Source organism: Ixodes scapularis, unplaced genomic scaffold (genome assembly GCF_016920785.2).
Source record: "Ixodes scapularis isolate PalLabHiFi unplaced genomic scaffold, ASM1692078v2 PGA_scaffold13__105_contigs__length_92229423, whole genome shotgun sequence".
NCBI lineage: Eukaryota > Metazoa > Arthropoda > Arachnida > Ixodida > Ixodidae > Ixodes > Ixodes scapularis.
In genome coordinates this window covers 89,144,325-89,170,891 of record NW_024609839.1, presented here as the reverse complement: position 1 = coordinate 89,170,891, position 26,567 = coordinate 89,144,325, and the positions used below count along the sequence as shown (strand labels likewise).

Genomic DNA, 26,567 nt, shown 5'->3' with positions numbered 1-26,567 from the left:
TTTTCTGAACACAAATTAAATGGCAGTTACTCTTCTGTTCTACTTTAAAAATATGCATCTCTAGAGATGTGAAAAGTTTTGTCTCATCTTGACGCCTTAGCTAGGTAAAATGGGTCAACTCTGAGGTCACTGGAGATGAGAAGATGTCTGCAAGGATAGCATTTTCCCAAATTGGCGAGTAATATTCCAAAGCGCTACTTGATTATACTATTGAGCTGGCCCACTAAGGGTTCTCCCGATGTTCTTGCCAGAGTCAAAGCTGCTACCGACCTTGACGTCAAAGGAAGACTGATTCTTCACAAGGAGTTCCTGGACACTCTGCCTGATCTCGGGCGTCACGGAGCGGACGTCAAAACCCAATATCTCTTCCTTGACGCCTCTCTTTGCCAGGAAACTGCGCAGACAGAAAGAATCCGTTAGGGCAAAAAAACAACATGATGAGCTCATAAAACGTTACGCAAGCTCGATCGTGCTGACAGACCAGAGAGCATGGAACGTGTCCCGCACCAACCATGCTCCGTGTGAGGTTTGCGGTACGCCTGTTTAGCTCAGATGAGCTCTCTTAACAAGCCACACATTGTGTGCGTGATTGAATGCGCTCAGCGGACGTCCTATTGGCTGCAATGGCACAAAATGAAACCAACCAGTGGCGTCGGAACAGGGGGGGCAGGGGGGGCGACCGCCCCCCCAGAGATTTTTTAGTAATGGCGGCTCGCGAGCTCAATATTTCGCAAATTTCTCAGAGTGCGATTTTTAAGATATTTCGCGGGCATGAATTTCTCACATTACGAGTGGCATGGTGATATTCATCATCATGGGATTAGTTATTCGAGGGCTCAATTATTTGCGGTTATTTTAAAACCAGAAATAAGCCGGAGCTTCTCCATTTCTGAAGCCAAATAAAGCAGTAGATACGCGCCTTTGCAAGACCACGCGATGCGGTCCTCCAAGAAGGTTCGAACACAGCAGCGAGCCCTGTCAACCAGCATTTCTAGACGCGGAGACAGGCCCTCAGAAGCAGTTCTGCGAAGCGTTAGATTGTGTTCGCGCCGAGCTTGCAAGACGATTCAAACAACCAGGCATGCAAAGTCTCGCACAACTAGAGCAAATAAATTTGTGCGCTATTCAAGAGAAGCCACAAACTGCAGAAGAACTTGAAAGGAAGTTAGGATCCCGCGCTACTGATTTTCACCTGGAAAGCCTTTCAGGGCAGCTGAACATGGTTCACTCGCTCTCAAGCGGTCAGATCGGCTCTGTACCCGAGTTGTGCCGTGCTCTGGGCAGACAAGTCCCAGAGGTCAAGAGGATGATGACTGAGGTGATGCGCCTTGCGGCACTTATAATGACAGTGCCGGCGTCAGCGGCATCAGCTGAACGAAGTTTCAGCGCACTTCGGCGTATCAAGAATTACCTCAGAGCTACCATGTCACAAAAGCGACTGACTCAGGTGATGCCGCTGCACGTAAATAGTGAGCGAGCAGCAAAACTTGATCTGAGCTCTATCATCAGAGAGTTCGTGTCGAGGACGGCTGAACGACAAACCGTTTTCGGGCACCAGTGAGCTCTTTCTTATTTCACGCTGTTTGAAGACGTCAACATGGGAGAAAAACAAGATCGCCACATTCCAAAAGAGGAAGGACATATATTCGTTCTAAATAAACGTTTGTGAGCGTTTCGATTTTATATATCCATATTGTTCTAGATGCTTCACCCCCCCCCCCCCACCTCACCCCCATTCCGTTGCCCCCCCACCTCAGAAATACTTCCGACGCCACTGAAACCAAGTGCCCTCTTTTTTATTTTGCTAATAATAAAATTTTTCGTTTCGCCTTTTATACAATCTTTTTAAGCCTAGACAACAAACATTTGCGGAAGATTTTTTTTTTTTTTCACTTCCTTTTTAAAAGATTTTAAGATCTGGTTTATACAATTATATTTCATAGTCCAATGGAATTTGAATCGGCAAGGTTTCATGAAAACACAATGAAGGGGACATCCGAGATTTTTAGTTTTGCATATGGTGATAGTAACCACAAAATTCCTCGTAGCATGTGAAAAAAAAAAAATAATTAACGAGCAAAACAAAAAAATAACAAACTTCTTTATATATTTTTTTTATTTTTTTCAATCGCAGGAAAAGATTTGGGTTAGCTAAAAACCCAAATCCTTTATGCACGAGCGAGGATCTCCCAGCCACAGTTTCTAAAAAGATTTGATGACACTTTGGCAGAAACAAGAGCAATGCAGGAGCCAAAGGTGCGGTGAATCTGACCTCTTCATGCTGACCCAGGAGGTGTCGAAGATGCCCATGAGCCGCAGCACGCCCTCCAGGATGTCTCGGATGACGTCCGGAGGGGCCCGCAGGGAGCGGATCTCCGACAGCGCGTCCGACTTGATGCTCCCCACTGCCGCCTTGGCTGCAATCCGGCGTCGAGCAACAAAAAAAACGCAAGATGTTGAGGCACAGAACTCGCACCTTTCTGAAGGGTTCTTACTTCTGAAATCTGGCGGGGAGCATGCTCATCGTGTGCTCTAAAGCACCGGTTCTCAAACTGGCTTCCTATAAACCCGGAGTTCTCCAGAATGCACTCGTTAGTTCCCCAGAAAATTCTCAACCGTCCCTCCCTTCCTTCCACGCCGAGAAAGCTACACACGTGAGTGCGTGGCTTTGTGCAGAGTCTTCTTCGCACAGGAGAGAGCATATGTGAATAAGAGGCGACAGGAAGTCACGTGCTCCCACAGCTGTATGGGGCTGCAGCAGTGTGGAAGCTACGCTAGAATTGACTAGATGCCAAGTACAGGTACGCCTGGCGTACCTGTACTCTGTTGCAGGAGACTGCAACAGAAATATTTTTTTTTGCCAAAACAGCCGCACGGATTGGTATTAAAATGTTATGGCGTTTTGTGTCACCTTGTACGGTATAAATGCTTCTTTATTAAACTGCTTAGAAACCGACGTGGAAATCCTAGGAATATTTTTCGGCAGTGTCCGTAACATCTTCTGTCAATTTTAAAACCAACGCGCATAATTTTCTGATGCAACTGCCTACTTTGGGTGGATTAGCCTCATCCAATGAACGAGCATTGCTGCAATTTCAATGTTACTCTCTTACTATAAAGATATAAAGTTATAAACACACTACGGTATTTGCACAAACATAAAGCGAGTTGTTTTCCGAAATTACATGCTCCAAAATGCACCTCGCGTTATATTTGGAATCGAGTTCAGCCACGAGGTGCACGACTCAGGAGAAAGCCATCCCTCCGGCTGAATAAAGGAGATTGGGTGGGAAAAGAAGTGTGGGTGTAAAAGGGAATTTATTAGCTATTGGGCCACGTAAAGGGGGAATATAGAAAACATGAGAAGCGTTTTCATTGCTGTTTGTACAACACACGCCGAAAAGCATGCCACAGAAATGCAGCGCAACACACGGGAATGCGGGCGCTGCAATCCCGCGTGTTGCGCTTGAGCCAAGTCAATACGAGCCAAGCCAAGGCCACCGACGGTGTTTACGCCACTGATCTCTATTGCAGTAGGCTGGATCGCAAATCGGCAGCCTGTCAGCAGAGCGATTGGCGGCCAATACCTGACACCAGGTACTACACGCGAGTCTATGGGAGAAACGCACAAAAGTAGGAATATTGAAGCTCGTACGCTGTGCTCGAAGGCGGGTATTTTATGATGTGCTGCAATAATTATATCGGGTGTTTGATTTCATTTTTTAGTTTCTGCTCCAGGGTGGTCTGGTGTTTTGTGCGTTGGTGCCTCTGCTTCTTATAATGTATATAAACATTATAAGACCTTTGGTAACCATATTTGAAATTCAGAAGCTAGTATATTGTATCCCATTTGTTGGGTGCATTACACCTTGTATGCACAAATGAAGCAGGTGCATAAATGAAGTAGGTGCAGGCCTGCACTCCGTTGGTGCAGACGAAACCAAAAAGTGTGGAGGGAGCACTCGGAAACGCATTTCCTACGGCAGATTGCCTGGCCTACCTTCTTGGATGAGGGGCTCGATCTGGGCCAGTTCCAGGTCAATCTCCTTCTTGCGCTTGGAGAGCTTCTTGTTCTCCTGCTCCATCTTTTCCTTGAGCGCCTCCATCTCCATCTTCTGGTCGCTCGTGCTCTGTACAAAGAAAGAAGCCCCATTCAGTCACCCGCAGAATTGTCACTAGCACAATGGTGACTGTAGCATAAGGGTCACCAAAGCACAATGGTGACTCTAGCACAATGTTGACTGTAGCTCAAGGGTCCGACACAAGCCCAACGCTTGTGACGTTCGCATCTTCCCTACTGTTTTGGTTTGTATGTTTTGCGCACCGTTTATTTCCAATTGCTCAATGGTCACTGTAGCCGAAAGGTCGCTGTAGAGTGATGAAGCAATCACTGCAGTTCAGCCTCACTGCTTAGTTTCAGTTTGAAGCCATGTACAAGGGTCACATTTCTCGCCCCATAGTGCCCACTACAAATTTTCACTCAGTTTCACGGCAGGACTAGGAACGTATTGAGGTCAAGCGTCGATTCTCCAAATACATTATGCTCCCAAAAATGGAAATTAAAAAAATATATATTTCAGGCGTTTTGGTTAATTAGTTAACAATTAGCCTATTTCACCTCTTTTTTTAGTGGCCTCCACAGCCATCAACTTGGCCCCAGGACTAAAATAATCCAAGCGAAACTCTTCCCTTTTTTTAAATTTTTGACCGACTAAAGAATGCCCTGTAAACAGCCAAGAGCTACAAAGTCACCCCCCCCCCCCCCCCCCCCCCCACAAGCTTTCAAGAGGCAAAAATATATTAAACTTTAGGTAAGCCTTCTAATTTATGCTCCCACTTTGTAATGGGATAACTAGTATGTATGCTTAGTAAGTAGCATGTTCATTTTGACGAGGCTTCCGAGATAAAAGCTAGTTAAACAACTTAGTAATTCAGTTATAATGAGGCTGATGGGAACCTGAAATCGATTTACTAGGTATACTATGTTTCACTAAAATCCGAGTGTAGCTAAGACTACTAGCTGATAGGACCAATCAAGCAGTACTGGAAACAAAACATGGTACAGTCACCAGCCGATTTTTCAAACGCCGAAATTTCAAATAAGCTTGATTATTCGAACACGTTTCTGGAACTGTCAATCGCCTCATGGAGTTAATACATAACAGGGACTGAAAATTCGGACAACGTATGACTTGTTGCTCAATTTTTCTGACTTCTAAGCGGCTACCATGCCGCCACCACAAACCAAACCGCCGTCATTTCTGTTCATTTCAGTTTGGCCTGCAGCCTTGACACCGCATTCTACATACGTCCTATTCCAGGAGGCGCTGCCCATGAGATACAGAAGCTGGACTGAGGCTATAATCGGTCATCGCCTCTTTTTCTCAAAATCGAGCTTCATTTGATTGACGCTTTTGTGTTGTCCGTGGAGGAATCGTGGTCGTCTAAACATCTGGGCACTGCCTGCTGCCATTCGGAAAACTGTACAATCTTCATCACCGGGTCACTACACTTTCCAGGTAATGTGTAAGCTAAAGTGCAGGATGTCCTTAAAAAAAAAAATGAAAGACATTTACAACTCCTTGTAATACTGAATTAGAGCGCAGCTCTTGAGGAGAGGGTATGGAGAGGGGGGTATGCCCCTCCTCCTCTCCTCTCCCATCCTCCTCCTCCTCGTTCTCCTCCCTCCCTCCCTCGTGATGTCATTCACGATCCTAGTGACGTCACTCAAAACCCTCGTGACTGTCGTGACGTCACTTGTGACCCTCATGACGGCCTCGTGATCCTCATGACGCCACACATTGCATTATGGGACGTTTCCCATAATAACATCACTCGTGGCCGTCGTGACGTCGCTCGTAACTCTCGTGATGTCACACGTGACGTCCTTATGAGAAACGTCCCATAATGCAACATGCAAGTCACGAGTGACGTCACTGAGGACCCTCATGACCCGCACGTTGCACTATGAAATGTTTCCCATAATGACATCACTCGTGGCCATCGTGACGTCGCTCGTAACTTTAGTGACGTCACATGTGACGTCATTATGGGAAACGTCCCATAATGCTATGTGCAGGTCACGAGTGAGACCCACGCGCTTACGCCAATGGCGACACCGACGGCGACGTCACTCAAGCCGGAAACAGGCACCTAAGAGCTGCGCTCTAAAATTATAGAGCCTTTCCACTTCACGTGAAGATGGAGGACCAACAAAGCTGTTATTTTTACGTCTAGGACGACCTCAAGGACGATTTCTAGGACAACCTCGAGGATGATGCCTAGAGGACGTCTAGGACAACCTCAGGGATGATTTCTAGGACGACTTTGAGGATGACTAGGGCAACCTCAAGGACAACTTCTAGGACGACCTTAAGGACGATGCCTAGAGGACGTCTAGGACGACCTCAAGGACGATTTGCAGGATGACCTCGAGGACGATGCTTAGAGAAGGTAACAAGGAATCAGCACCTCACTATCAAATAATGCCAAGGAAGGCTAACTCACGCTGGTTGCCCCCTTTTGTGTTTTTATTTATTCATACTTGCCACTACCAATGGGGAGTTCTCTGTCAACATCCACGGAAAACAGCTGCACTGTCAAAATTTACACAGCTTTTTTCACTAGCAAAAATAACTATGCATCGCCGAACGCTCGGACGCCCAAATGTAGCACTAGCAGTACGGACCATGTGCCAAAGCTTCACAGCTTGCCATTATAAGATTAACAAGTTATATGAGCGATTTTCAGAAATTTCGGTCGACAAAGTCTATGAATACACTGGGATGAATGGCATTGGCTGCCAGGAAGGAACCCTATTTTGGCATTGAAAGTTTCGGAAAGTCACCCATAACTTTTGAATAACATAATGACAAGCTCCGACATCTTGGCAACTGGTCTGGACCACTACTGCTCCATTTGGGTGGAGACCGAGCGTTTGGCGATGGACGATTTATTTCTGCGATAAAAGCAACATTCTATTTCTTTTTTTTCTTTTTTTTCGGGGAAAACATTGCATGTATGGTTGACAGTCCTCGATCGTGTGATCTTACCGTCATGCTTGTTGTTATCTGCTGTAGTGCATTGTCAGCCTCAGCTTGCTTCTCAGCAAGCAGCTTGCGCTGTTCAGCAGCGTTAGACTTGAGCTTGTCAACCATCTCCTTGGCCTCGTTCAATTTCGATGTTCCCACCTGTAAAGCAGAACAACATTACTCTCCACCATCCAGTAGACGAGGCTCCCTTTAAAGGGATACTTCAACGAAATTTGAAATATTCCCGTCGTGTTCAAGAATAGGTTGAATATGATCCACAATATCCGTAAATGACAATCGCACGTTTGTATTTTGATCCTGGTGGCTGTATTTTTCGTTATAAACGGCCCACTCTGGCAAGCGCTCGGAGAAGGCCCAGCTTAGAGCACGTGACATCCAACGCAATCGTGACGTAGGTCGTCTCAAGACGAGCAAAGCTACGGCGAGGCTGCAGTCGTCGAGAGGATGGCCTAGTCGTTCCAGCCACCGAAGCGGCTGCTTTTGTAAGAATTTTGAGTGACGGGTTAATCTTCTGTAATCTTGTAGGGGCACAATAGCGACTTCTGGGTCACACAAAAGACATTCTCGGGAAGAGGAGAGTTCCTCCTTCCCCCTTCTCTCGTCGTGGCCGGAGACGAGACAACCTCCGTCACTAGCTGTCAAGGTTCCTAGACGAGCATTACAAACGACGCGTTAGCGACATCCACCAGGAGCTCTTTGCTAATCGTGTAATTCGTTTTAAAATTCCTTTTCGAGACTTTTTTAACAAGATATTGGTATGTTCCATGTGATACTGCTCTTTTGAACACATATAGACCAAAAAATGAGCCCCGAAATTTCGTTGTAGTATCCCTTTAATGTAGCATCGATTGATAAGGCTGCCTAAATAAATTTAGTTAATTAAGTGCACTGAAATTTTAGGTGGTGGATGTATCACTTTTAAAATATTATTGGGATTATTCAATTCACCTCGACTAGATGAACTAGTTAGGGCGGGAAACTACCTAAAAATAGCAATTTTTCTTTAAAAGCCATATTTTTAAAAAGTAGCCTGATCAGTTTGCACAACTCCCGCGAGATACAACCAAGAATTTTAACTCCTATAACTAAAATGTTTTTATTTTTTTTTTTCGTTTTTTTTTTATTTTGAATTTTTAGGCGTGTTTATCTCAGTATGGTGCAGTCCCGCATGGTGCAAAAGGCAGGAACTACCAGAGTGGGAGATTACCTTGAGGTGATCTCTGCGCTTCTCGATGCCAGTCTTCTTCATGGCGTAGATGTCGCGGTAGGTGCGCAGAAGGGACATGTAGTGCTGGGGCGTGGCTACAAGCGGCTTGTCGCACCCGTCGTGTATCTTGAGAAAGCCCAGTGCCTGGATCTCCCTCTCCGTGGACTCCGAGGCATTTTCCCCAACCAGAATCAACTTTGGCAGCTGTTGAAGACATTAGAAGTAACAAAAGCTGGCATGGAATCAAAACTGTTTTTTAATTAACCCAATATTGATCACATGTCAGACTGACATCAATCCATTAATCCCATGTTAGACAAACAATGAATCAATCCAACAAGGGCAGGATCACAACCATGAACTCAACGATTCAAAAGTAGCATTTAAACGGATGGTAGAGTGGCTCTGAAACATATGAGCACTTTTCGTAGCTCAAATGCAAGGAGTTCAAAGCTCAAGTGGCTCCTCGTTTCATGACCTAGAATTTCAATTTTAAAGACACGGTACGAACAGGCATTTACCCTCTTTTCCCATATTTCAACATACCCTCTAACATGCCCTCGAAAATTCCCATCGATCTGGAGGTGAGTCCAATGGTTCTACGCCATACGAGCGCAAGAAATTTGCACCACTCTAGGCTCCCCCAGATGGCACCTGTGACAAACTAACACCGCTAGAGAGCTTAGGTCTAAGAGATAGAGCATTTCAAATCATGGAAAGCGTCGGCAATTTAACGACAAATGCCTGCACGTGTTGCACTATAAGATTTGTTGGTTCTGCCAACGCCGGATTTTTCAAAACATGAGTTCCTAAAGCTATCGCATTAATATCTAGGAATAACAATTACCGAAGACCTAACGCAAAATGTTCACATCCAAACCATGCTAGAAAAGGCAACATGAACTCCGGGCTTTTTAAGAAGAAATTTGCACCAAGCCTTCTAATGAGACTAAACTTGCCACTTATAAAACACTCGTCCGCTCAAAATTAGAATATGAAAGTATCACAAGGAACACTCATCAAAGCTGCTTACCATAAAATACCGCAGACTTCATTGAAGAGCCCACTATTAACATTCCCCAAATTGGGAATTCTGCAAATTATACGTTAAGCACCTGATCTGACTGGACAAGCGCCCAGGTCTAGATTAACCCAATTTTGAAAGTGGGGTGGGCACACCCCCGTCCTTACAAAATCAAGAGGCCCGATTCATTCATCACAAGTACTCACCCATTACGAGTGCTTCACAATTCAAGTCTGAATCTATCTTTTGCCTATGTCAACATATACAGGGGTGGAACTCATGAAATGTATTTGGGAGCAGCCACGGGAGCAGCTGAAACAGCTGTTTTGGAGCAGGTTGGGAGCAGCTAAAACTACATTCTGGAGCAGGCTAGGAGCAGCTCAGATCAGTTTCCATTGCACTTCAGGTTGTGTCTTAGACGAGCACGGGAGCAATTTCAATTGTGTTTAGCAGCACAGATGAACATGAGTGGTTAGGGACCTAGGTAGATTGGATAACAGTGTAACAGATGCGAAAACTTGCAACTTTGTGAGCCTTAATGAGAACCAAAAAGCAACTACCGTATGTTTCTGAAGATGGTGTCCTTGATATTCTCTGAGTGGCTTTCAGCTGCTCAAAATGCAAACCAGCACCGCTTATCGCACAACCCACACGTGCTCGACATAGTAATTATATGTGCGAACCTCTTGACGTGCGAAAGCAACGGACGTGCAGTTGCGTGGAGGAACAGGGAAACAAATTTCGAGTTTATCCTATTGTGCAACTCAATACCGAAGCAGCAGACTACAATTAACAGAGTTATCGTATTCAAAGCGATAAGCATGCAGGAGCAGACCTACCACTCGCTTAAGAGCTACTGGCTGGCAAGTTTTCGGATCGGACCGCGTTTCAGTCCTATCAAATAACAATTTATCTAGCAGGGATGCGGTTCCAACTTCTAACGATGAAGTACTAAAAGGAATCTTTTGCTCATTTGTTTTCAACTGGCTGACGTACGGATCCCGGGCCGCAGAGCCTCAGGCAATCTGACGCTTAACGACTCGACCTCACCTCGGCCGACTTGCTTAACCGCTTATGGTAGAAGAATAACAATCCAGTCGCAGGTGTAGCACTTCGAATCCGAACCCTGCGTTTTTTTTCGCGCGCTTCCGACTAGGGATACACAGGGAGAATAAACAGAACAAAGGATTGCAAGGCCGACCAAGTTAAGCGCGCTAATCGTTGCCAATCGAGTCAATAAAAACCAAAACCAAGACAAAATACTTTTTTTTTTTTTTTTTTTGCGCACGTTGTGCGATTTGGTGCATAATGGCGCAAGGTATTGGCTGTGGCGCAGTTTCCGCGAAATGGCGCAGGATGGCGCAGACAAATGCGTTTGGCGCGAAATGGCGCAAATGGCGCAGCCGTTCCACCCCTGCATATAGAAAACTATCTCAGTTGTGCTTCTTTCCTAATATTTACTATAACCTGCTACACCTAAACTCCGGGTACTGTCACCCTCCTTCCTCTATATTTCAATGGTGTGATCATGTACTCAAAATTTAACTATTACAATCACGGACTCATCAACATAAATTTTCTCCGCTTTCCCCCGTGCATCAAAGACAAACCCTTGCCCTTGTGAAGACTCTGGTTAGGAGTTGCACACACCCCGACATCGAGGAGAGACAGTCCCCAGCACTAGTTCGGGCAAGTGATGTAGAGGAGATGTAGGCAAGGAAGCGAGGTGGGAAAGGAGAAGTGGCTGGTTAGAAGGTTCTGGCAAATCACCAGGTTTATCGTTTCGAGTGTACATATATCAGGCGTTAAACTGTCCAATGAAGAGTGCCGTGAACGTAGGCGTCTGGCTGAACAAGCTAGACATGCCGCTAAACAATGATTTAGACATTTCTGATGCTAGAACGTTTTACGTATGCAACACAATTGCCTAACAATTTGTCGTACATTTAATTATTAATATTGTCATTATTGTCACTCTTCTAAAGATGTGTGCATACCTGCTTCATCGTGTCCCGGCTCCACGTCGTCAGCCACTGGACGTTGCAGCACTTGTGGAAGGAGGGGTTGCTTTCGCGCTTTGCAGTGAACTCAGCGTCCGTGCAGTCCAGGACGAGAACAATGTGCAGGTTCCTCCTCACCCCTGGAGGGAAGTCAGTGCAGGCCGAGGATAGGAAGCAAAGTTGGGCTCCAACATTATACATTACCTCTATACAAAATCTTAACGTCTGTAATGCTCCCAGCGTGCAACCCGTTCATTACGCTCTCTACGACGGTCGTTATGACGCTAGTTCGCAACAATTTGCTTATAGGAAACCTCCCGTAAAACGCAATCTGCATGAAAATGTTAAACATATAAGAAATGGCGAGAGTGCCTAATGGCTCCCTTAATCGCGAGGAGCTTGCGGCCAAATGCACAATATCAACACTCCATCGGCGCGAGTTTTCTCGAAAAGAAAGCAATCGGTTGCCATGCGTGGTGAATGCGTTGTTGCAGAACGGCGCCGAGTGAGACGTCCGAAGCATCTCTTACGAGGTTTGTGGGCATGCTTTCTTGCAGGTGGGTGAAACCAGGTCCCATTTTATGTCACAAAATGAGCGGGAGGCTGTCCCCACCCAAGTGAGTTGAGCGGAGTTTGCTCGATGCCTTTCGGTAAATCAGTGAGGGGTGGCAAGGCTGAGGCGCAATCGGGTATAAAGTGGTGGTAGAAGTAATTAACCCCAAGAATTCCCCTAGTTGGCGAACCGTTGATGGCTGCAGAAAGTTCCAAACAACTTTGACCTTTTCGGGGAGTAGATGAATCCCACGTCGGTTCCAGTGTTGGCCGAGAAAGGTTAGCCGGAAAACTCCAAACTCGCATTTTGCCCGGGCGGCCAATGGCGGCTCAGTCTGGCGTGTATTCAAAGCGTCTATACCAGCCCACTTACCTTTCAGTGTTACTGGACATAAACAAAGGAATATGGAACCATGGCTGAATTAGGCAACGTTGATCGCATGCTGTAGAAGCTTTATTCTCACCGTTTTGCCTATCCACATTGAGCCACTTCGGGGAAACCAAAAATTCTCGATTTCTGAATCAATTACATAAAGTGTAGAAGAGTGTGGCAACAGCAGTGCCAGCTGGAAGGGGCAGCACCACCTATGGCTACATAGTTACGGTGCTCTACAAATTATGTCTCGCAGTGAATATATAAAAAAAGTATGCATATAAGTTGCAGAAGTGTAGTAAGTTGGGCATATAAGTTGCATCGCTGTATAAGCTATGCACCACGAAAGATGTATGAAAAAAAAAAAAGACTTATACACCAGAAAATACGATACACGTGACTGAAGAAAATAAAACAAATTCGAAAGGTTCCCAGACGCGAGAAAACAGAATGGTTGATGCTCTTTGAGAAGGCAGATCTGTGCAGACGTGTCCGCCAATTGGGCAAGTTTGGGTAAAGCTATTCCACAGGTAGATGCAAGGACCACCCACACGTTGACAGGCAGGCAGAGGAAATAAAGCCCTCGTAAAAGGGCCATGTCAAAGGTCGGAGCCTTGTCCCCCAGAAGTTGCTGTAGGCGCCGGAGTAGTTGTGAAGGCTTGTGGTTCCCCAGCTCTTCAGACGGTATGAGCTGCTGGACTTGTCATTGTTCAGACTCTGAAGTTTGCTTCAGAAGCTTTGCCTTCAAAACATCTTATGGGGAGCTGATCGAGGATGATATCCCGGGTCACCATGGCAGTGTTGAGAGGTAGGGCTGCCACGACGTAACCCAGTTAAAAAATTCCCAATAGATTCCAATAGGAATTTTCCCATCGGCATCAGTTAGGTTTTTGTACCACCAATAGGTCACTGCCAATGGGAACCAATAAAAACCCTTTGGAACCTATTAAGGTTCCAAATTGAAAAATATTTCTAATTAACGAGACCCGTTGACCAGTGAGCTTTCAGAAAACCCACTAAAACCAATTGGTTCCAATTAAAACCAGTTGGAATTTTAATTGGATCTATAGGGAATTTTAAGCTGGGAATGAAATCTTTGTGCTTGTGAAGTTATTCTACTGGTGGTAAACTGACTCTCAACTTGAGCAAACCATACCTGAAGATCGGAGGACCAGAATTTAGGAAGGCATAGCTGATAAATTGCTGAAAGGGCAGACGGTGGAAGACCTTCAGAGGTAGCCTTGATGCAGAAGTGTTTGGATCACGTCCGGGTCACCAAGTAAAGGGACCGAAGGCCTCGTCAATTCATTTACAAAATTATATTTACAAAGAGCTAAGTGAAACATTTGAGCCGATCCGTTGGCATCGCTCTTCTGCTCGAGCCCAGTGTCGCACGGCACAATCGTCCCCTTCCGCGCCAAGTACGCTTGCCTGCTACAGTGTGTTCAACAGGTGGTAGCACAGCGCAGACAACCTGTATGAGGGCACACTAGTAGCGTAAAGATGGCCGCCCCACTTGAAGCATGCACCAAACTGGAACGGCATTCAGTCATCCATTTTTATAGGTAGCGAAGAAATAAGGCTGCGTTGAGCTTATTGTGCTGGGCAAGCCTCGTTTCGCCGAAAACTAACGGAGCATGCCAGCACTTGTTGCAGTTGGCTCTGGCGTCGGGAGGCCCATCACCTGCTCTTTCTCGCCTTCGGTCACCCGTTTGCTCGCCACTCGGTCGCTTGATTCCACGCCAACCGTTGGGATAGAATGCCTTAGCTGTCCTGTATGGGATCAATTGTAGTTTATGCGAGACCTGGAGTCTTTGCCAGTGGCTTGCCACGAGGTTCTTCAGTCGTCGTACCCGGACAGTGAACTGACAGCCTTCAAGGTGTGTGCTACATGCCTATGCGGTGTTCGTGCTGCCTCAGTTGTATCTCGTGAACGAGCATTCGATGTCCGCTCGGCACTCTAAGCCTTCCGCGCAAGGATGGGGCGCCGAGCAAGCGGAAGCTGTGGTCTTGCATCAACATGCCCGTCGCAGAGAATGTCGTAGACGTGTTGGCGCCGAGGTCTCTTTGTGCGTTAGGAAGGAAAGCATTTGACGTCGAATCGTGACATGCGTGTGCTTCTTGAAATAAGCTAAACATATCAAGATCGTTATAATGCAATATACTTAACAGTTTTAAAAAAAGTAAATTAGGACGCGATACCGCCAATTATTTTTTTTTATTAAGCTGCAGTATTGTTAAAATGTTAAACATCTTTATGACAGAATATTCCCCAAATTCAAATTATTAAGACGCAATGTCGACAAACTGCCCAAAAAAAGTCAAATCTAATAATGCCACAACTTCATCGATATGTAGGCAATATCACCGAAATAAAATTTTCATTCATTCACCGTGCAATATCATTGAAATATAACCCCAGCCAACGCCATTCATTCGCATCACATCACGCGATCGTCCGCACAATTTATGGACCACTTAAGAAGGTAATGGGAACGCATTTCTGGTTCGATGAAGAGGCGCACAATAACGAGGAGCAAAAATGGTACGACAAATAAAGGGGCACTAAACTTTCCAGAAGGATTAGAATACACGCGTAAAAGAAAATCTTTCCCCGAAAAAGAACAACTTGTTGGTGCAATATTTAGGTAGGGACTCATTTTTACCATAACGACACGCTTCATATTGAGACGACGTGCCGAAATAAAAATATAAAGAAAGAAATAAGGTGATGGCACGAGGCAAGCTGAGGAGTGTGCTGATGGCAGTCAGAATAAAAAAAAATAATAAACCGAGACGACAACGGGTGACAGGTGAAGCATCGCTTACGGTGGCAGAAGTAGCTAAGTGCCGAACCCCTGTAGCCCTCTTCGGCGGCCTGGTCGCGCAGAGGAGCCAACAGTGGCTCTAGCTCCTCTTGGCGGAAGAGACCCGGCACCTCGCCCGTTGCCAGCAGGCCATTGACGATCTCCAGGGACTCTGGATCGAACAACTGATGGTCCTCCAGGAGTAGAAGCATCTGCTGGTTCTCAATACCGGATGCCTGCACAATCTGGGGGTCAACAGATGTACCCTATTTATAAATATAAGCCAACCTTTTTTTTGGGGGGAACTTTTGTCAAAATTTAAGTGTTGACCATATATAGAGAAAAAGGTCCACCGTCTTCCATGCACTTTGGCCGCTTCGGGACAGTGGGGCATAGATGCGAAGATTGGTGGCCCCGGTAGACCTGGATTTCCGGCGACGCTTCACTATACACAAAGAAGCGGCAAACTACCACTTACAGATTGGTATACCTACCATATAGTACCGCGCATCCACCCATTCCACATTAAGCGCCCATCCCCTAATTTGTAAGATCTGAGAAAATACGCACAGTACATTTATATGTAAAATTTATGACCAGACAAGCGCCCATCCCCCATTTTTTGTGATTATCTCTGAAGTTTGAGTGAGCGCTTGCCCGGTATTTTACGGTAGTCTTTTTTAGCTTTATAATGCGAGAAAACACAAACAGACAAAAAAATTAGGTAGACAAGCACTCAAACAACTTCAGTAAGAGCAGCAAAACGACCGCGCCAAACCTTTCGTCTACTTACCTTTTCCATTTTTCTGACGCTCTCTTTAGCATTCTTTCTCTCCAAGCACCGGTGTCGGCGCTTGCAATTTGCCGTATTCCACTCCAGTATTTACGCCACTCAACCGGTGGCCAGTGAAGCACATAAAGAGTGATGCACAGTGTCGTCTGCGCGGCAATCAAACGAAAGAGTGTGTGTTGTCTGCTTCCCGCGTCTATAAGGAGATGGTGCCATGCGTTACAGGCACTGGTACTTCGGTCATCCACAAAACTGCCCACCGTTGACCCTGGCAAGCTTACTGGTCTCATTCTTTGCAGAAAAAAAGCTATGCCTTAAAGTTTCGTCAGCGAAAATGCACCACCTCCATGCACATTCGGAGAACATTCTAGCTCCCTAGACGTCAGTTTTTCTGGCTCACTTTACAGCTTAAGGTCCACTGTAGCCACCCCATATTCCGTGATTTCCTCTCAATTATTGAGAGTCGACCACCCAAGGAACAGGGCAGCTCGGGTAATAGGACAACCCACCGCCTTGAGGTCTGCCATGAGGTTCCTGGTTGCATAGTTGAGGGTCATCTTGGGAGTGAAGGTGGCCACGCCGTGCATGTGTGCCACCACCGAGGCGGCCATTCTGCGCCCCATCCCGGCAACGCCGGCGAGCAGGAGGGAGCCACGCGGACACGACAGCACCCTGTCGATGCGTGCACACAACTCCAGGACCTCCAGGAAGAGCACCGTGTTGCCAACCTCCTGGACTTCGTGACCTGCGCAAGTGCAAAGACGGTAAGGCCAGACAGAGTCAATCAGAGCTCAGCATTCCCAGTTAAAAAAAACCATTGGCTCCAATTAGGATATTCAATTGGAACCAACTGGAGTCAATGGAATTCAATTGGTTCTGGGTCATCCAACTGGTCATTCTAATTAGTTTCAATGTTTCCAATTGGTTACACCAACTAGGAACAACAAAATTCAATTGGCACTGGGCCACCTAATTGGTCACTCTAATTGGATTCAATGTTTCCAACTGGTCATCCCAATTGGGATCAATAAAATTCAGTTGGCACTGGGCCACCTAATTGGTTACTCAATTGGATTCAATGTTTCCAACTGGTTATCCCAATTAGGATCAATAAAATTCATTTGGCACTGGGTCACCTAATTGGTCACTCTAATTGGATTCAATGTTTCCAACTTTATGATTGATCTCCGATTGGGATCAATAAAATTCAATTGGCACTGGGACAGAACTTGCTATAGGCCCGTAGCTCTCAAGTTTTGAGCAGCGCTCCAGGCGAGCAAAATAGAATATTTGGCTCGCGTTTCGAACGTGCGTCAATACGCTACCCCACTACAGCTTTTTATACACCGTTTCATTATAAGTGCCAGCGTAGCAGAGGCTACAAGAGCGAGCTCCGAGCTCTTAGTGCCCCTGCCAAGCACGCGCGCTCGTGCAGTGCGAGCATCGTTCAGGGGAACATGCTTTAGCAAGTATAGCTTCGGCGTCGCTATCAAGTAAAGTGAAACATACGGGCTCACGGAAGCTATGAAAAAGAACAATAAGCTTGAAGGAATATTTAATGGGACGCTGAGGCCGCGAGCTGCATAATTTTTTTTTATTATTATTTTAGTTCTTTTTTAGACGTTTTGTTGTCGCGCGTCTACAGATGTTGACAGGTGCTTCCATTCGAACGTGACACGTGCAAAATCAAACGTTACAGCGCCGCCTAAATGGTGCTGCCAGCATAACATGGTCACGCCTTGCGGACGCGCTCGCGCCCCCTGCCCGAGAGCAACGGGTCTATTATCTCTTTCCTCACCACAGTTTCCAAAGATCGCAATTTTTTTTTTTTCAGTATTGCGTTGCAAAAAATTTTTCAACAACGCAATTTGAAAGGGGAAAAAAAATTCGTACACTATTTAATAAAAAAATAAAAACGAAAAAAAAAAATCTGTTTCTAGAATTAGTCGGAATTGCCGGCAGCGTCGGTGTACACTGGGCGGCAAAGATGGCGCCGCGAGCCTCGAGGACGGAGGAAGCACGAAGCACATGGCGCCGATGGCGTGTACGGCATTCGTAGCATGGTTATGGCAATGATTCAAGAAAGTTTGTTTGTGTTTTACTGCTGCAGAGTGCTCAATGGTGCGGTGATAATTACTTCATTTGACCTGCCAGCTTGTTAGAGCGCGAATGAGTGGCAACAAACGTTTATGGGAGCAAGGTAAGAGAATTTCTTTGTCCTTTGCTGCGCTGCAGTTTGGGGATTTCGGATTGTTAGATCTGCTGAGACACTCGTTGTTTGATCTTCAGTGAACGATGCGAGGGTGAATATATAGCTTTAGAGAAGAAAATTTTCCGGGCAGCTATCAGTTCGGAAGTTGTTGGGTATCCGCGATGAAAGTTATGTGCGTTTTAAGCATCTCAAAACTAAACTATGAATTGCTGAAAGGAAGTGTCTAGAGTTCCGTCCAGACGGAACGATAGTCGCCACTAAAGTTCCGTCCATGTTGGGTCTCGTATAAAAGAAATGGTGAAAGCTAGTTTCTGAAGTGGTGGTGTAGTGTAGTGGAAAGGTGTCTGCTTTACACGCAGCGGGCCCGGGTTCAAACCGCAGTGTGGGGTTACTTTTTTTTTTTTTTCTCTCAATTTTTTTGTTGGTATTTACATTTCTTTTTTACAATTATCACTGAAACATATTAACCCATGTTGTCGACGAAACTTTGCTTCCTTTCCGGAAGTGCAAGGGGGCATAGCGGGTTTGGGTTGCTGTCTGGACTCCGCGAAGCGGCGTGTACGGAGGGCTAAGTGGTTTAATAGGTTTGTAATTAGCAGCCGCATACTGTCGCCGCGAAGCGGCGTGAACGCAGGCGGGGGGGTGTGTTAACGAGCTCCCCAGTGATACACGCGAAGTCCGAAAAGAGTGACCCAAATGGCACGAGCTCTCCGCGTTCCAGACGGAACTCTAGTGGCGACTATCGTTCCGTCTGGACGGAACGCTAGCCACACCGTTGCTGAAAACACTGACTGGGCACAGTTTCAAAAATTGAAGCTTTGGGATTCAAAATTAAGCGATCTCGGGGGCATTTTCGATGAGTGGGAAGTGGGGTGGGGGGGTCGGTCGGTCGGTGATGTCGGGTCATTACTTTCGGAAGTTGATGACTTCTAATAAAATAACAGTAGGTGCCGAAAATTTTGCATCTCATCCGGCGGACAATTTGCAGCTATGTTTCAAAATTTACTCTGTCTCCACTCAGGGTAAGTTCAAAAACCTACCCGCGTCTTGCGTTGCCTCTGATCCATTCGAGTAAGATTTGGAACACAGCCTGCAATGCACGATTTCTTTTCGAGATACGAAAGACACTTATTTTTTCACCCATGCACACTTTAAGCATATTTCAGGTGCACTGGCCAGCTTTACAGAGATGCCTTTGAATTGACTGTTTCTTCTCCTTATAGCAGAGATTGTCTCACAGGCTCATAGGAAACATAGTAGTCTTAAACCATCCCAGATGCAAATTTAGCCCAGTCTCGGCAAAAGCTTCATCTCCTAATTTTGACCAGAGTGTTTCCGTCACCCAGGGATGTTTGCCTTTTAATGCAAGGCCTGCAGGTTTATACCACTGCAACTAATTTCTTTGCAGCGAAAAAAAAAAGTTTAGTATGTTTCTAAGCTTGATTTAAACATTTATAATCCAATAAGGTCATTTAATGCATATTTATCCTTTATTTTAGGGAAGCTGCAGCTGCTATCCTGGAAGAAAACGACGATGCCTAGAAGCAAAAAATCATTTCTAATAAGTTAAATAAAGACTGTGTGATTATCTACCTTTAGATCTAGTTGCAACTTTTTCTAGTTTGGGATATCCAAACACTAATGGTTGTCCCAATTCATATCTGTCAATATGATTTGAACAGTTGGACCAATTGCTTTTTTCCTATTGGGAGTCCGAAAACAGAAATAGGTGTTTTCCAATTGGTTGCATCCTATTGACAATGCCGAACTGGTTCGAATTGGTGATGTTCAATTAGATTTCGACAATTGAAACCAATCGACTTTTTTTAACTAGGACTCCGAAATCACAGATAGGATTCCCCATTGGTTCTAATTGTCGATAACTAATTAGAACCAATTGACTTTTTCTAACTAGGAGTCCGAAATCACACATAGGATTCCCCATTGGTTCTAATTGTCGACAACTAATTGGAACCAATTGACTTTTTCTAACTAGGAGTCCGAAATCACAGATAGGATTCCCCATTGGTTCTAATTGTCAATAACTAATTGGACCCAATGGTTATTTTTAACTGGGTTCTGATGTCACTTCAATCGCTGCAAAAGAAGCAGACAAACTTGCACTCCGCACAGTCGGTGACCGGTTAGGAGTGGAGGGTTTTGCCATAAAGCCCTCCATTCTTTTGCACAGTGAACGCTAGAAAGGAGGTAAGTAGGAACTCGCCTTCTCTCCAGCAATTGCTCTGCTAAAGACTGAAAAGCTTTGTGAGAGGAGCACTCTTAAGGGGAGACACTAATCTTGAAATATGAAAATTTAGGCATCTGCAAATAGTGGATTTTGGGTTTAAAGAAAATTGAAAGCAAATTGTGGTTTTGGCCGAATATTTTCTAATCGAATATTGAATAGAGTTTCTCTAAGCCTTTCATTACCGCAACATGCTTAAACAAAAACCTAGCTAAAATTTCGAAGGTTGCTGCCAAGCTTCCACTTGTCCATTTCTAAGATAAGTTAATTTTTATCTAATAAAAGTGAGGCCTTTCAAAGCCCAATGCATACATCGGGGAGGCAAGTAAACAACATATTTGACGTGAGGTTATACAGCTATACATAATCGAGGGAATTTATAAGTCACGTATGATTTACGCAGGTTGTCAGGGCATCTCTGCTTAACATATACCGTAATATCCCGAGTCATCGCCCAGCCCCCAACCGCCTGAAATTCGTTAAAAAAGTGGGGTGGGCCATGTCTCGGTGGGTGAGCACAAACACTTGAAAAAAAGCGGAAAAAACCGCCTATTTTTCTCTGCGTATCTAGCGCTGATGCACAAGAGATACATCAAACTCAAAACTCGATTTAGTTTCATTGTTTTATAGAAAAAAAATGCTCACGCAAAATATTTTACTATAGCGAAGTCCGTTGCTTGCATACGCGCTAGAAACACCGCCGATCTGCATATAGCACGAACGTCTGTTCCGTGAAAGAATGTCACCATTATGTTCTCCTAATTAGTAAAAAAAAGAAAAGTCTACAAGAAAATAGAGAAATCGACCAGGCGCAACGAGCGAGCGAGCGGACCAAAGAAGCGACCAAGAGCAATGCTGGGAAAGCGGGAAAGCAGGCGGTCGCGTTGGCAAATACTTTGGCGTCGGGCCAAGTCGGGCGCCTTGTCAATTGCAAGCTCTTGCGCAACTTTCTTGTTTGGTGCGTACATATGTGCGTCCGTGCACGGCGGGCTATCAATGCACGGTTGGGACGCTCTGCAAACGTCTGTGTAGGACGTTCCAGCAAAGCTTTATTTACGCTTTGGCTTTGCCTAAAATATTGCACAACAGCGGTCGCGACGGGCGGGAAGAAGGAGCGGGTTCGCGGTGACCTTACTTCGGCGGAGACAGACTTTGACCTAACACTCCGCGGTTACGTTAACAAACTCCTATTTTGTTATCTCCATCGTTTTCTTTTCGCATGGATACACGACCACTTTGGGGTCGCTCACGGAGGAAACGCGTAAACAAAAAGAAGTGTCTTTCCCTCCTTCGTTTTACTTTATCACGGACGTCCTCCAACTGTAAGGTCCGCGGCCGCGTCATTCGGGTAGGATGAGTGTTCGCGGATCGCTGAGTCCGCGCTGGGGTATTTGAAGGGATGGGCGATGACTCGGTGTTTTTTCGGAAATCGATATTGGCCCAAAAAATGGGGTGGGCGATGGCTCGGGGATGGGCGATGACTCGGGATATTACGGTACTCATGCGTGCAAGTTTACTGGTGAAAATTCAACTGCAATCTTTTATATTAACTTTCAAAAAATCATTTTTCAAATACAGCAACTTTCGTGCACCATGCCGCTTTGAAAATGAACTTCCCTCCCAATCACGCGGCTGCAATATTTGTACATTTAGAAGAATTGATTGCGGCGGGTTAGCCCTATTGAGTGTGCTTCTTACCAGGCACCGGTAGACTGCGGAGAAGCCGGACCCACAAAAGCGAGCTCTGCGTGCGTTGCTTCCCCACATTGCATCAGTGCTCGGTAAGAAACGCGCTCAAGGGGGCTACAACAATCAACACTTTGAAATATATGAATATTGCAGTTTATCTTGAATCGACTATCGGATATAGTATATCCGCACAATGCAACGAAAATTTAAAAAAAAAAGTTTTTTTTTAACATTTTATTTTTGATTTATAAGTTACAAATAACGTATATTGTAAATTAATACTACACTCAGGAAATGCATTGCTATATAGTTACATCGGTTCAAAGTTTCACATTCAGGCTGTCTGCAAGCATCGTTCTCAAAATTCATATTTTCGTCAGAACACAGTTGTGCCCATGGTATTATGGCACACCGTGCATTCACGAGAGCGCCCATCAAATCATTCTGGCATCATTGTCGTGAGGCGGCTTTTGTTCAGAAGATTGAAGTTTGTCGGAACTTTTAAACTTAGCAAGTTCGAAAGTCCGAAAATCGTTGAATTTGTTACTGAAAATCATTGAACTTTTACCGCAATAAGCTCGAAAGTTCAGAAATGTCCGATTTTAAAGTGCAAAAAGTCGGAAGTTTGAAAATAATAGAATTTCTCAGCGCCAACAATTCAGAAGTTCGAAAATCGTCCCATCTTTTATGTAATAAGTTAGACGTTTCAAACCTTTGCAAACCTTTTGACCCTTTGGTTTGACCTTCAAACGTCAGGTTCGTAAAACGTTTGCGGCATCCCTAGTTGCAAGTGCGCACGCGTTGTGTTGTCGCATGAAAAGAACAGAAGCGAACGAAAGAGCGACGACCCCTGCACGCAATCGACGATTTCAGCCTAGGCTGAAAGAGTAGGCTGGCTCACCGAGTCCGTAGCCTTCGCCGTTTTCCAGGTTACGATGAAACCACAGTAGAGCATTTCTGCCCCAGAAAGAAAGCAACCGCAGGATTCTGAGAGGGAGAGGCTCACCGTATGTGCTCACTGCTTTCCGAACGATGCCTTCCCAGTCGGAGCGCTCGAGCCTAGACAGTGAGCGTCCCAGCTCAGATGCGTGGCTGGAGAAAGCGCCACCTTGCGACACGTAGAAGCAGCCTGACAGAAAGAAAGAAGAAAAGTATGCGTCTTCATGAAGGAAACATTCCACGGCGGGGACAGACAAACTTTGGCCCGCAAGCTATACGCAGCCCTTCGGGCCACTGCATGCTGCACATCAGCTTTCTGAAAACAGTTGATTCACGCGTGTGCCATCCTCAAGGACGCCACAGGAGAGGAACCACGCCAGCGAACGTCAGAAACTAGACTGCTTTTTACTTCAAAGGCCAACAAAGGAAACCATATGATAATGAACCTATAGTGACCAACAATCTGATGATGAAGTTAATGTTGCCAACATATAATCATGTACAAAACAGTGCAGTCTCATTTCGATATACAGTAATCCCTCGCTATAACGAAATCACATTTTTCTCATTGTAACTTTTATCGAAGTTCAACGTGGTCCCGACTGAAGTGCATGCATTTTTAACCGGATTACTCAAAGAGTATCGGCGGCCAACCCACGCTCATTACGAAGGCCATGGTGCCGAAAGCACGCGAGCCTACACGGAGGTTCACGGACACGCTTGCGTTCTCTCCCCCTTCTCCACCGAGGCAAAAGGCAAACAGGGAACACGGCAAACAAGAAAACAGAGTAAACGTGTGACAGAGGGCAGAGCATGCAGGGTGCCACTTCCGATGTCGATGCGCCGACACAGGGACATTGACGGGGGCAGCGAGAGCAGCGTCAACGTTCCAACGCTACTCACGGCCCCCATGGCCGCACTGCCCAACTCCCATCAGAATTGGGTCAAGGTAGCAATGGAGCCCCGAGGAGATCATCCCTTTTAGAGCCCCCGACACGCACCTGCGGCACACTACACGCACACGTGCATCGTATGGGAGATTGGGACTGTTTACTGAAAGTCACTTAGATCTGCAAAATTGAGAAAAGTGGCCAGCCCAAGTCCGAAATCACCAAAGAATTGGACATTCGGGCATTGGCTGTTCGACACTGTCCACCATTTTGCGGAACAAGCAAGGTGTATTGGACAGGTTCAAAAAGTTTCTCGTTTCTCATGCATGAGAAAGCGCGCCCACAACCTGAAGGTGAAAAATCATCAACTGCTTCGCACACATTGGATTTTCTCTCACGAGCATGGTTGTCGATCTGCAGCACGATTTCCATAACTGCAACGATCTCTACAGGAGCGTGTGAAAACATAATGGCAAAGCCACCGAAGATAAGTTTGATTCGTTCGACCAAGTCGATGCGGACGTTCTCGTTGTTGCTCCTCCAGAGATAATTGAAGCATTCTTTACCTCTTCGATGGCTGACAGATGTATCAGTGAGCCATCGGTGGCGTTATCTGAGAGGGAGGTACTGCATCTGCATTTGAACATGAGTGTGAAGTTTTGAGGCGATATTTGAACATGAGTGTGAAGTTTTGAGGCGATAAATCTGCACATCTGGTCGCCTGGTGGCCGTGTGTTTTTAATCTGTATGTGTGTAATCTGTTTAACAAGTGTCTTTGGTTCACTTGTCTTTCAATAAACCTCAGTTGCGAGCAGGGGCGGATTAAGGAATTTCCTGAGGGGGGGTTAGGTGTTGGTCAGCATACCCTATGTTTAGGAAGCCCCTCCCCCTCTCCTTTGTTTTACGCCCTAAATTTTACACATGCATGAATCAAGAGAGGGATCAGGACATCCGGACCCCCCTCTAAATCCGCCCCTGGTTGCGAGTCAGCCATTGTCCTGTCGTATTTTTTACCCGTTCTTCATCCCTGTTTATCCGAGGCTGTTTTTCATCATGTTTAACTTCAAAATGCTCATCCTTTGAAGTGTTTGGCACATGGTTATGCATCAGTTGATGGCTCAGGTCATCTAACATCATGCTCAAAAGAGGAGGAACGCTTTGCTTAGGGGCAGGAATGATTGGGGCAATCTGGGAGCTCGGTGAACCCGAGCCTACTTTGGGGAAACTCCACAATCATGGGACCTCAGTGTGAGAACCCACGCATTACTGAATGCAATGTCCGTTATACTCAATTCCAAATTGTTCGGAAAAAATCTTTATCGAGAGGTCAGGTATCGGCCGCATGCCACTCGCCTTTCGCCTGCTCCAAGGCAGAAGAATCTCCCCAGTCCGAGCGAAGGATGCCCGACAGAATGGCGTCGAAGCGCGCCCTTGCCTCGTCGTCCGCCAGGCGGTCTCGCAGCAGACGACAGCCCTCGTAGACCCAGGGCTCGAGCACAGAGGGGGACCCCGCGGTGGAGTACCGCAGCAGACCCCGCGTCCACTCGGTCAGCGTCTTCGGGGTGAACACGTAGTGGCTCTGGTCATCCACCGAGAACTTGGATTGCATCTGGACGGGGCGCGCGGAAGATGTGAGGTGCAAATGCCTACACGGCAATCTAGAGCTACGAGCTACGCTTAGAGTATGCACGCTTCCTTCTCCCGCGAGTGCCGCAGTTTTGGTTGGTGCTCGGTGCAGAAAGGATGCCGTTTAAACTTTCCTAGAGGACAGAAGACCATCTCCATCAAATTCGGATAACTGCAAAGAATAACTTTTGAAGCAACGGGATGTCCGAACTGTTGTTTCTTTAATGAGCTGCCTCTGTAGCGGCTCTGCGGCGAGCAAATCAACCAAAACGTGTCCCTTTGCACACGAGTGGAGGCGCAAAACAGTGGCCTCTCCACATATGAAAAGGCGTGAGGGAGTGATCACGTGTGTGACGGAAGTTCTGCACCAGCAGACTCCGTTCTCTTCCGTGATCAAAATCACTGACGGAGTTAGAACGGCAGGGTGTGTCTTTCAGATGCCCGGCACAAACTCCACGCCTTCTGCTGTGCTTTAGCTACGCACACGCACTAGAGGTCCACGAGACGTTGCGGAAGGAAGGACGCTCGTGCTGGTGGCGACTGAAGCTCTGCCCTGCCACTCTCACCTCGGCAGTAACTACACGAGCCTCGCGGCCACGCTTTTATCCAAGCTTCACTTTTATCTCGGCTTCGTGAAATGCCAAACACCTAGCCAAAGAATGGCTCACGATAACAGCACGACTAGACACGGAATGTTTGGAGCCCAACACAAGGCAGTTGAGTCGCAGGAACATTCTATGGGAGATTTGCAACAGCGTCAACAATGGCTGGAGGTCCCAGACCTGCTCGAGCAACAGCACCATGGACGCAGCGAGGGTGTCCAGCTTCGGAGGAGAGCTCCAGTCCGAGGGCTTCCCGGCAAGGTGCACCATCACGGGACGTAGGTATGCACTGTACACCCTCACCAGCTGCTCCTTCTCAGGGTACCTGCAAAGAGTCACAAGCACGCGACGCACCTTTTCGGACCGGCACTAGAATGTTATCTTCGATGCAGATTGGTCGAAGAAGGTATGATTGTGAAAAGATGTAACGTCGCGGATAGATTCAACATTGTGGACTGACCTAAGGTCGCAAACAGATGCAACATCATGGAAACATTACATCACGGCCAAATGCAACGTCACGAACGGATGCAATGTCATGGACGGATATAACGTCGCA

At 46.2% G+C, this 26,567-nt stretch overlaps 2 protein-coding genes and 1 long non-coding RNA gene across 3 annotated transcripts in view; 1 reads left to right on the top strand and 2 right to left on the bottom strand.

Annotated features, from left to right (window-relative positions):
- Positions 1 to 8,460, bottom strand: part of LOC120841873 (cytoplasmic dynein 2 heavy chain 1) — a 62,936-nt gene extending 54,476 nt beyond the window's left edge. Inside the window, exons 1-5 of the mRNA XM_040212868.1 lie at positions 8,260 to 8,460; positions 7,053 to 7,190; positions 4,001 to 4,130; positions 2,273 to 2,417; positions 271 to 394 (exon numbers count right to left, since the gene is read on the bottom strand). Coding sequence (XP_040068802.1) covers positions 271 to 394; positions 2,273 to 2,417; positions 4,001 to 4,130; positions 7,053 to 7,190; positions 8,260 to 8,337 — 615 coding nt within the window. The 5' untranslated portion in view covers positions 8,338 to 8,460. The remainder of the gene's footprint in view (positions 1 to 270; positions 395 to 2,272; positions 2,418 to 4,000; positions 4,131 to 7,052; positions 7,191 to 8,259) is intronic.
- Positions 8,461 to 13,344: 4,884 nt separating this feature from the next.
- LOC120841887 (cytoplasmic dynein 2 heavy chain 1) overlaps positions 13,345 to 26,567 on the bottom strand; it is a 91,381-nt gene continuing 78,158 nt past the window's right edge. Inside the window, exons 27-32 of the mRNA XM_042289708.1 lie at positions 26,189 to 26,333; positions 25,134 to 25,389; positions 22,958 to 23,080; positions 16,315 to 16,550; positions 15,038 to 15,260; positions 13,345 to 13,364 (exon numbers count right to left, since the gene is read on the bottom strand). Coding sequence (XP_042145642.1) covers positions 13,345 to 13,364; positions 15,038 to 15,260; positions 16,315 to 16,550; positions 22,958 to 23,080; positions 25,134 to 25,389; positions 26,189 to 26,333 — 1,003 coding nt within the window. The remainder of the gene's footprint in view (positions 13,365 to 15,037; positions 15,261 to 16,314; positions 16,551 to 22,957; positions 23,081 to 25,133; positions 25,390 to 26,188; positions 26,334 to 26,567) is intronic.
- Positions 17,856 to 19,609, top strand: LOC115326433. The gene is made up of 2 exons (XR_005715840.2): positions 17,856 to 18,005; positions 19,517 to 19,609. It is a non-coding gene; the product is annotated as an uncharacterized LOC115326433 (long non-coding RNA).